The sequence below is a fragment of the Staurois parvus genome, unplaced genomic scaffold, assembly GCF_062004578.1.
Source record: "Staurois parvus isolate SC_StPar_1 unplaced genomic scaffold, SC_StPar_1.0 ptg000011l, whole genome shotgun sequence".
Classification (NCBI taxonomy): domain Eukaryota; kingdom Metazoa; phylum Chordata; class Amphibia; order Anura; family Ranidae; genus Staurois; species Staurois parvus.
Window position 1 is genome coordinate 21,845,037 of NW_028317807.1, and position 11,795 is coordinate 21,856,831.

Genomic DNA, 11,795 nt, shown 5'->3' on the forward strand with positions numbered 1-11,795 from the left:
AAGAGCTTTTCCTAGTTTTCTTCTTTGTTTTGGGACAGGAAGTGAAGGAATATCTCCCCTTTTGGACACAGGAAAGAAAAATGGAACAAAGATTCTAACCATTCTGTACCCGGTGCAAAACAAATGAAAAGATTTAGCTAGCGATATATTTTAAGATATATCTTTTAAAAACTTCACTAAAGTTATATTTTTCCATCACACTCTAAAGAATGGCTTTGAGAAATGACACAGTGATTACAGAATTTATTTTTCTTGGACTTTCTAGAGATCCAAAAACTCAATTTATTCTTTTTTTAATCTTTCTGCTTGGGTATTTGATAATTTTGACTGGAAACATTCTAATCATTGGCCTCATTTTAACAGACACCATTCTTCATACACCCATGTATTTCTTTATTTTCAATCTCTCTTTTCTGGATATCTGTTTTTCAACTACAACCGTACCAAGAATGCTGAGAGATTTGATTTCAGAAAAGAAAATAATCACTTATACAGAGTGTGCAACGCAACTGTACATTTGTCTCTCGTTAGGGGAAGTTGAGTGTATTTTGCTTGCTGTAATGGCATATAATCGTTATGTAGCCATATGTTATCCGTTACACTACCCTACCATCATGAGTAGTATGGCCTGTGTCAGAATAGCTGTTAGTACATGGATGTGTGGATTCCTGTTTTCTATTTTCCATGTGGCATTTATACTCAATATAGATTTTTGTGGGAACAATGAAATAAATGATTTTCTATGCGAAGTGCCAGAAATTTTATCTATGTCATGTGAAGACACTATTTTCATTGAAGGCATTACTTATGTAGTTGGCGTGATTATTCTTATGATTCCTGTTACCTTTATTGTTGTTTCATATATTAAAATCATCATAAGTATCCTTAAAATTACATCATCAGCTGGACAAAGGAAAGCTTTTTTTACATGTGGCTCTCATTTGATAGTTGTGACAATGTTTTATGGTTCAGTTATGACTGCCTACATGAAACCTAGATCCAGCTTAACACCAGAAACAGACAAAGTGAATACCATTTTTTACTGTGTTGTGACTCCAATGTTTAATCCTATCATTTATACCCTTAGAAATAATGATATTAAATCTGCATTTCTGAAATTTAGAAATAGGCATTCTTTCTGCTGATAAAAGTAAAGGCTTCTATTACTTTTCTATATATTTCATCAAGATAAATAAACCATTTTAAAATTTACCACTACCAGCACCTGCAGGCCCATACCAGGTGGTATAAGATTAGATTTTTTAGAGGCACAAGCCCCAAAAGCACAGCCTTGTGCCTGTTTATACAGCCTGGTTCACACTCCTAAGCATTTGTCTGTTTTGTAAAAAAAAAATGTATGCAAATCTACCAGGGAGGGTAGGACCTGCCTGCAATAACCTCACCAACTAGGCCAATTCGAAAGCTCTGAACCAAAAATATAAATAAAATGAAACTATGTAACATTTTAAAGCCCAAATCCAGCCATTTTGCCTAGTGGCAAAATTTCTCTCCACTTTTGGTCAGGACAGGAAGTGATGGGAGATCTCTCCAATGGGGAAACACAGAGTAAAAACATTTTAGTACAAGGAGAAAGGGTTAGAACTTCTGACAATGTCTTTTTTTTTTTTGCTGTCTTCTTGTCCCAGTATCACCTGATCCTCCATTTCTTGCATAAGCATCAAAGGGACAAGAAGTAAGGGAAAATCTCTTACACGTGGTCACAGACACAACAAAAACCTGCAAATGGAAATTAATTACGGCAAACACCATATATGAAGATGGAGACACCTATATGACACATCAAAAACAATGGATACCTATTGTACAACATTCGTGAAATGTTTTTTTCTTTTTGGTCATTTATGATTGATCATATAAATGACCTATCTTTTGATCAATGCTCTCTTTCCTGTCTCTGTGTAAGCATCTTTAAACTTCAATAAAAATATAACGTTTAAGGTGCGCATGCGCAGCTGGGACCTAAGATGGCCGCTTCCTAACTGAGCTCCGCTGCCACTCTACCGTCTAAGCGACCTCCAGCCCAACACCTGGGACTTTACACCCCACAAATAAGGGGATTACCTACCTTGAGACCTCCAGTACCATGCCGTGGAGACGAAAGTCCCCGGCAATCCTTCAGCAGCTCACTGACTTCTTTTCGGCCCGGGACACATGCAGCCAAGATCGCGCCGGCCCGACCCTGTGCAGCAGCTCCATCCCTGATGCAGAATCCAGCTACTATGTTCCTGATCCATGGCTTCAAGATTCACTATACAATGGGGACCTGGGTGAGTCTTTCCCTCCACTCTCACCTACATACAGAAGCCGTGCTAAGTCTAGGCCTAGCATTGATGACCCCCTGCTTGGTGACCCTCACTCATCAGGGACCCTAATTACTCCTACACTACAAATCCGTTTTGTCATTGAAGAATTCCCTGCCTCTGACCAACCAGTATCTGAAGTGACAATGAAGAACATAATTCTCTCGCTATGACAAACGCTACATAGCGACATAAAAAATATGACATCCATCTCCAACTCCATTATAACACAAGACAAGAAGTTACACCATGCTGAAAACCAGATGTCAGCCATGTTCACAGCACACAACACTGTAGTGGACGCATATGCAGATCATGAATCTGAAATTATGCTAAAAAGTAAAATAGCTGACCTAGAACAGCCTTTCTCAACCAGGGTGCCCAGGCACCCTGAGGTGCCTTGAGGTTTCTTCAGGGGTGCCTTGGCAAAAGGTCTAAAAAAGCCAACAGGTGGAAAAAGCCTACCTTTTAGTTACACAAAGGCACAGGTTTTCATTGTGCACCATTACAGCCTTCTAGCCGCCGGCGCCCTGACAACCAATGACATCATCAGTAAATAAGGAGGATGTCAGCTGCCTGCACAGCATCCTAGTTTGACCCTCCCCCCTGCTCCTCTCCATCAGGGGTGGGGTCACATTAGCTCAGTGATGGAGAAAAACTGAGGGAGAGAAGAAACATTGGAATACTACTCAGTACCAGTGTGAAAAAATGTATTTGCTTTGGAAGAATAAATCACCTCTAATGTTGGGTACCCTACATGTGTGGATGTTGCTGCGTTATATAAAACTATTAGAATAGCTTTTCATATTTTAGAATGGGGTGCCCTTTTAAAATTATGGACAGTCTTGAGGCACCCCATTTTAGAATGGGGTGCCTCAAAACTGTCCATTATTTTAAAGGGTGCCTTGGGACTGTCCATAATCTTACAAGGTGCCTTGACTGAAAAAAGGTTGAAAAACACTGACCTAGAAGATCGATCAAGGAGAAAAAATATAAAAATTAAAGGGATCCCAGAATCAATAACGACAAATGCCCTTCTACCATATACACAGCAACTCATGCAAATCTTGATTCCATCCATTACCCCATGGAAGCAGCTGTTGAAAGAGTGCATAGAATCCCGAAACCATCATTATTTAATCATTTTTATTTAAGTTTTTTGATTTATTTATATTTATATTTTTTTTTTGTGCTGTGTTTTTTATTTTGATTTATTTTGTTTGATGGTTTGTCAACAAAGAGCAGCAGCATTGGTTTAAGAGTTTAATATATCTTTTTTGCGCAGGTTTTTTGATCAATACACATGTTTTTTGCCTTTTGTGCAAGAGTTTATTATCCACCTGTTCCTATTTTGCACTTTCTTACTATAACCAATCATTATGGCTCCATGATACATATATACTCTATATGCTAACTCCTTTAAGATTCTATTGTACCAGTGCCTTAACAAAGTTATGTTTGCCTTACGGTCTCACCAGACCTTCTCTACCAGCTTACCTTGAAATCATGAAGATTCGAGCAGACCTCTCTATCAGCACATTAGGATTTCTCCACAACCGCAGGCAATCACCCACCTACAACAACGCTTCTTGCCACACACATGATTAATATAATGTCAATCAATGTCAGGGGGCTCAATACCCCCTTCAAAAGATCTTTACTAACCAAAGAAATTGCGGCCCACCGAGCTGACGTCGTCTTCATACAAGAGACACATTTTGCAATATCCAAAACACCAACGTACAATCTTAAAAGTTTCTCAACCAAATTCCTAGCATTCCATAATAAAAAAACAAATGGGGTGATGACACTTGTCAAAGACTCTCTCAAATTCCAACTTTCTGCGGAATACGCAGACCCAAGTGAACGCTTTTATATCCTCGTGGGCAAGTTCAAGGAAATGTCCCTCACTCTGGTCAATGTATATGGCTCCAATTCAAGATCAACTTTGCTTCTTCAAGACCTTATTGTCCAAACTTGTTTCTATGAAACAAGGACAAGTGTTATTAGGAGGAGACTTTAACACTGTGGGAAATGTACAATTGGATACCACCTATGCCAAGAGATCCCGAAAACAAAGCCTCAATCAATTCCTTCACGAACATAACCTCTTTGACATCTGGCGATGCCAGCATGGAACAGAAAAGGACTACTCATATTATTCTCCTTCCCAATTATCCTACTCCAGAATAGACTTCTTCCTTACAGATAAGTGGATCCTACAATGCATATCAGCATCCTTGATAAACCTTCACCTGGTCGGACCACGCACCAATCAATATTTCCTTACTTACCCACTATAAAACGACATCCCCTAAACCAGTGGTGGGCAACCTTTTTTTTCAACTGAGCCAAATCTCACCAAAACCACGATTGAAATTTATTTTGAGAGCCACATTTTTAAAACTGAAAATACATCCCCCATATAGTAATTCATCCCCCATAGTAATTCATCCCCCATATAGTAATTAATCCCCCATAGTAATTCATCCCCCATATAGTAATTCATCCCCCATAGTAATTCATCCCCCATATAGTAATTCATCCCCCATAGTAATTAATCCCCCATATAGTAATTCATCCCCCATAGTAATTTATCCCCCATAGTAATTCATCCCCCATATAGTAATTCATCCCCCATATAGTAATTCATCCCCCATAGTAATTCATCCCCCATATAGTAATTCATCCCCCATAGTAATTCATCCCCCATATAGTAATTCATCCCCCATATAGTAATTCATCCCCCATAGTAATTCATCCCCCATATAGTAATTCATCCCCCATAGTAATTCATCCCCCATATAGTAATTCATCCCCCATAGTAATTCATCCCCCATATAGTAATTCATCCCCCAAAGTAATTAATCCCCCATATAGTAATTAATCCCCCATAGTAATTCATCCCCCATATAGTAATTCATCCCCCATAGTAATTAATCCCCCATATAGTAATTCATCCCCCGTAGTAATTCATCCCCCATATAGTAATTCATCCCCCCTATAGTAATTCATCCCCCATATAGTAATTCATCCCCCCTATAGTAATTCATCCCCCCTATAGTAATTCATTCCCCATATTGTGTCAATTCACTTACCTTTGCTCCGCGCGTTCCTCTCGCCATGTTCCCGCGCCGTTCCGGTCTTCAGGGCGGACTGTGAGAGGAGAGGAGTTCGTCACGCTGCCCCGCCTACATCCTGACAGCCAATGTTTGCTACGCTCCGCGGGCCGGATTAAAAGGTCCGCCGGGCCGTAGTTTGCCCATTGCTGGGCTAGCTGCAGAGTCCTGACTTTTGGGGCGGCCACCCGAGAGGAGGGAGGGGAGCGGGCGCCCGGCACACAGAAGAGCCGCATTAAAGTGTGCAAAGAGCTGCATGTGGCTCGCGAGCCGCGGCTTGCCAACCACTGCCCTAAACCATCGAGATTTAACTCCCAACTCCTGGTGGACCTCAACCATAGGAAGATCATTGCTGAGGCTCATGATCTCTTCTTTGATACAAATGAAACCCCTGAAATCTCTACTAGTACATTATGGGTGACATACAAAGCTTTTATGCGAGGAGTGCTCATTAAAATCTCTTCTCAAGTCTCTACCCGCAGACGACGACAGATTGAAGAAATTCTTGATTCTATAAAAACAAAGGAACTTACTAACAAAAGAAATCCTACACAACAAACATCAGATGATCTCCTTAAAGGAAGGGAAAAACTCCAATCCCTACTCATGTATCAGATTATCACCTACTCTCCTCTCCTTTAGGCGCACCCTGAAAACCCACCTCTTCAGGGAAGCCTACCCCACCCCCTGCTAACTTGCCAACTTCCTCCACTCTTCCTACCACCCCATCCCCCACAGCTATCTCCTCCTGTGCCACCACCCCCCCCTCCTAGATTGTAAGCTCAAAAGAGCAGGGCCCTCGATCCCCTCATGTTTTGCTTTGTATTGTTGTTTTTCTGTCACATGTTCTGGTCCCCTTTGTAAAGTACAGCGCTGAGAGAACTATTGGCGCTTTATAAATACTGTATAATAATAATAATAATAATAATAATAAAAATGTATAAGTATGACCTAAATTTGAGAAAAATTAGAGCTGTTAAACAACAGTGATCCAAAACTAAGATCAGATCAATCCAACACCCTAGCTCCAATACACCTCTCTCCAACCCCTTAGATATAGCAAACACATTTGCTGATTTCTATGAATCCCTCTATAACCTCAAAGAGGACCACAATACCCTTCAACCATCCCAAGAGGATATACAATCCTTCCTATCATCAGTCAATCTCCCATCCCTAACTGCAGAACAACTGCAAAGCATATCTGACCCCTTCACCCCCTCTGAAATCAAATTAGTAATCCGATCCTTACCTCTTAACAAATTGCCAGGGAGTGATGGTTACATTAATGAATTTTATGTGGTATACCTACAGCGCAGTGGATAACCTATCTACCAAATATTGCAGTTAACATGTATTGTGTTCCCACATATAAATCATAAACAAAAAATGCAGCGCAATACTATTAACTCGCAAATATTGCTAAATTATACAAACATGCATATGTGAATATTGAAATATAAATCTTGCTGCATGACAATATTATAGAAATAAATATATACCCATATCTGTGCATAATCTGTGCTACATATTCTTCACATGTGCTATTGCAACATGTCTCCTGTGCATCTCTTATTATATATCATCAACAAGTGTCCCACTACTGTGATAACACAATCCTGGTGAACCGTCCCTTTAAGACCACTGTGCTCCAAGTGCATATGTGCAATTACTCCACTACGTATATTCATCCAGTGCTTTTGTGTGACCCCCCAGTGCTTATCCACCTCCAACACACTTTTGCGCTCACCTTATGGTTTGACCAGAGAATTCAGATCTTCACCTCCTTCTGCACTGCTAAGTTCCAAAACGCTCCACAGATAAACAAAAGAAATGCTCCAAATAGTGAAGTATTTCAAAATTTGGAAAACTTTACTAAAACACTGTAAAATATTTCACTCACATTTATTTGTGTCCACCTGGGACACTACAGGATCAAGGACTCTCTATATAGTGTTTTTCATGAATGAACTGCATGGATCCCTTATTCAAGATGGCGGTACGTGCACTTTCAGTCTTACGGCTTGACGTCATTGGCATACCATAAGCGTTACATCACGACATGTGACCTTATCAGGAGTAGCCAATTGGATGTCAAGCCTTCCATTTATACCCATTCAGTAATTGTAATTGTAACACTTGTATCGGCACCATTTTGTCAGAGACCGGACAGGAGAAATTAGCAAGGTCAGGTACAATCGGGGTCAATAACTTACAGGGCACAGGTTCACAGATTCACAGGATGCAGGAAAGACCAGAAAGCACTGAATGAAAGCTCAGGGACATTTAAATATCCCGCCCTGCGCTGCCATTGGTGCCCAGCGGGCGGCCGCGGCTTCTACTGCACATGCGCGAACTCGAATGCCGCGGCCGGCCCGGACCTAGTGCCCGTGTCCCTGCACAGGGCGGCGCACTGCGCCTGCGCCGGGACCATCGCGGCGGGGATCGAGGAAATCCCCTACATTGCCCCCCCCCTACGGGCAACCTCCGGATGCCCACCCGATCTCTCCACCACGGGTGATCGCGAAAAAACCTCCGGACAAGTCTGGGTGCATGGACATTATGGGCTGGTTCCCAAGAATTGTCCTCAGGGCCATAGCCCTTCCATTTGATAAGGAATTGGGTCTGGCCCCCCCTCCTTCGGCACTTCAGGATTGTTTCTACCTCAAATTCTTCTTCTCCCTCGACCGTTATGGCCTCCGGAGGTCTAGATTCTCGTTCAGAGAAGGCATCTGGGATCACTGGCTTCAGCAGGGACACATGGAAGACTGGGTGGATCTTGAGTGTGTCAGGGAGGACAAGTTCGTAAGCCACCTCGTTGACCATCCGCTTAATGCAAAAGGGGCCTATAAATTTGGGTCCCAATTTCTTTGAAGGGCAAAGCATCTTTAAATTGGATGTCGCTAACCAAACCTTCTCCCCAGGCCGCAACACCAGATCTCCCCTCTGTTTCCTGTTGAATGCCTTCTTGTAGTCTTCTTGGGCCCGACTGATGGCCTCTTGAAGTTTCTTGTTGTTTGCGGAGAAAAATGTTACTACATCTTGTGTTGCTGGAACTGGGCATTCCGAGACCAAATCCGGGAGGAAGACAGGGTGAAACCCAAAATTGGCAAAGAACGGGGACTGCCCCGTTGCTGAATGGCAAGCGTTGTTGTACGCGAATTCCGCCAGGGGTAGAAGTGGCATCCAGTCATCTTGAGTAAAAGATGTGTAGCATCGCAAGTATTGCTCCAGGGTCTGGTTGATCCTTTCGGTCTGTCCGTTAGTCTGTGGGTGGAACGCAGAGGAGAGGGACAATTTGATGTCCAGGGCTTTGCATAGTGCCCTTCAAAATCTTGACGTAAACTGGACCCCGCGGTCCGAGACAATGTCTTCGGGGACCCCATGCAGTCTTACAACCTCACGAATGAATACTCACGCAGTCTCGGCTGCCGAGGGAGTTTTCTTCAACGGAATGAAGTGTGCCATTTTGGATAAGCGGTCCACGACCACAAGGATTGCCGTGTGGTCTAGCGATGGCGGAAGCTTGACTATAAAATCTAGCGAGATTTTTTGCCAAGGTCGTTCAGGAATCGGTAAGGGCCGCAGCAGACCCCAAACTTTGTTCCTTGATGGCTTGTTCTTCTGGCAGGTGATACAGGATCTTACATAGCCCTTACAATCTTTAGCCATGTCCGGCCACCAGAAGGAGCGTCGGAGAAGCTCCAGGGTCTTTCCTCGGCCAAAGTGCCCTGCCATCGGGTGGTCATGGCAATGTCCCAAGACCAGGGTTCGGGCTTCCTCCGGCACCACAATCCGATCTTCCCTCCATAGGAGTCCCCCCTTGTTCTGGAGGGGCCCTCCGACTGGGGTTGATACGGTTGTGGACGCCTCCATTATCTTGGAACGAAGGTCCGACTGAAGGGCCAAGAAGTTACCCGAGGACAGGATAGTGTCGGGCACTGGGATCTCCTCGGCGTCCTCGTACATACGTAATAACGCATCTGGCTTTGTGTTCTTTGATCCAGGCCTGTACGTGATGTGGAAATTAAATCTCGAAAAGAATAATGCCCATCTTGCCTGTCGTGGGCGTAAACGCTTGGCGGTCCTCAGGTATTCCAGATTTTTGTGATCTGTAAATATCAAGATGGGGTGCACGGCGCCTTCCAGCAGGTACCTCCATTCCTCTAACGCCGTTTTGATCGCCAGTAGTTCTTGATCACCGATATCATAGTTTTTCTCCGAGTTCCAAGCTTGGTTAGCTGAGTAATGGGGGAGACCAGACCCGAGAAGTTCTTGATGAACTTCCGGTAAAAGTTTGAAAACCCGATAAAACGTTGGATGCCTTTCCTGTCCGTGGGTTCAGGCCAATCCAGAATTGCAGCGACCTTCTGAGGGTCCATCGCGACCCCTGCGGTGGAGATAATCAGGCCCAAAAAAGTAATGCTGGATTGTTCGAAGCAACATTTCTCTGCCTTGGCGTACAACCCATGCTGCCGCAATCACCCCAATACCCTTGCTACATGTATTCTGTGCTCCCCCAAGGAAGGGGAGAAAATCAAAATGTCGTCTAAGTAGACGATAACAAAGATATCCAGGAAGTCCCTAAAGATATCATTCACAAAGTGTTGAAAAGTGGCCGGAGCATTGCACAACCCGAACGGCATGACCAAATATTCAAAGTGGCCGAAGCGGGTGCGGAATGCCGTCTTCCACTTGTCCCCCTCCCTTATGCGAACCAAGTTGTACGCTCCCCTCAAATCCAGCTTTGTAAAAACCACTGCTGCTTTTAAACTTTGGAATAACTCCGGTACCAATGGCAGTGGGTAACGGTTCTTTATTGTGACCCTGTTCAACTCCCGGTAATCGATACACGGCCTTAAGGTTTTGTCCTTTTTTTCAACAAAGAAAATTCCCGCCCCTGCCGGAGAAGTGGAGGGGCGGATGAACCCCTTCTGGAGGCTGTCCTCGATGTATTCCTTCAGGGCCCCCAATTCGAGCTCTGAAAGGGGGAAGCTTCGCCCAAAAGGAATCTCTGAGCCGGGTAACAGGTCAACGGGACAGTCATATGGGCGGTGGGGGGGTAGAGTATCGGCTCCCCGTTTACTGAACACATCCAGAAACTCATGGTAGGCTGCAGGGATTACCTGTTTTAAATCGGCATCCCCCTCAGAGCACAGGAGGAACTGGGGGACCTCCGGACCCGAAGTGCGGCAGTGTTCCCGACAGTATGGGGAAGGGAACGAGATTACTCCGGTCTCCCAGTCAATTTGGGGGTTAGGGGCCCGTAACCATGGGAGCCCCAAAATGACTGGGAAAAGGGGCGATGCTATAGCATCCAGGCGGAGGAGTTCCTGGTGCTGGCCGGCAATGGCAGTGGCGATGGAGGGGGTTTCCTGGTTAACTACCCCTGATTTTATCCGGGAACTGTCGGCCAAAAATATATTGAACCCTTTTTCTTTTAATTGGAGGGGAATACCCTGCTGGTGAGCAAAATTAATGTCCAATAAACAGCTGCATGCCCCCGAATCAACTATGGCCGTCACCTCCACGGTCCTTTCTGGAAGCTGAAAGGAAAGGGGCACCACTAAGTATTGGGATGGACTAACATTGCCAATAGACAAGGAAGAAGAGGTGCACTTACTCAGTTTCTGCGGACAGGATCGTACCATGTGACCAGCTTCACCACAGTAGAGGCACAGGTTCTGGGATCGTCTGCGCTGGTGTTCCTCTGGAGATAATTTAGGCCGTGCCAGGCCAAGCTGCATGGGTTCAGGGATATCTCCAGGTGGCCGGTTCTGGATGTTTGGCCTAGTTGCTTGGCTGGGACCTTGAAATGACCCCCAGGGACTTCCATGACCCTGACCGGACCTCTCAAACCTGCGTTCCTGCAGTCTATGGTCAATCTTAATGGTCAGCGCAATTAAGTCCTCTAATGTCTCAGGCACCTCTACCCAGGCGAGTTCATCTTTCAGGGCTTCTGATAGGCCTATACGGAACTGATGCAAAAGTGCAAACTCGTTCCAGCGTGTGTCCCCCATCCAACGCCTAAACTCAGATGCGTATTTCTCCGCCGCTCGACGGCCTTGCCGGAGCGTGTACAAAGTAGCTTCAGCAGAGGCTGCCCGCTGTGGGTCATCGTATAGGATAGCCATTGCGTCAAAAAAATTGTCAACCAAACTTAGGTGAGGGTCATTCTTTCCCCGCAGTCGGTGGGCCCAGTCTTGGGGCTCACCCTGCAGGAGGGAGATGACGAACCCCACCTTCACGGATTCAGTCACAAAGGTCCGTGGTTGTAATTCAAAATAAAGAAGGCAGGACTCACGGAACGACCTGAAGAGTGTGTGGTCCCCGTGGAAATGTTCTGGTAAGGGTA

General features: G+C 44.5%; 1 protein-coding gene across 1 annotated transcript; it reads left to right on the plus strand.

Moving 5' to 3' along the window:
* Positions 1-209: 209 nt before the first annotated feature.
* On the plus strand, positions 210-1,145 carry LOC149474099 (olfactory receptor 2D2-like). Its single transcript, XM_089672878.1, has one exon. The coding sequence runs from the start codon at positions 210-212 to the stop codon at positions 1,143-1,145; it is 936 nt and encodes a 311-aa protein (XP_089529004.1).
* The last annotated feature ends 10,650 nt before the right edge of the window (positions 1,146-11,795 follow it).

What these genes read in the sequence shown, in the direction of transcription:
- LOC149474099 (XM_089672878.1), top strand. Translation starts at nt 210, where the DNA reads ATGGCTTTGAGAAATGACACAGTGATTACAGAATTTATTTTTCTTGGA.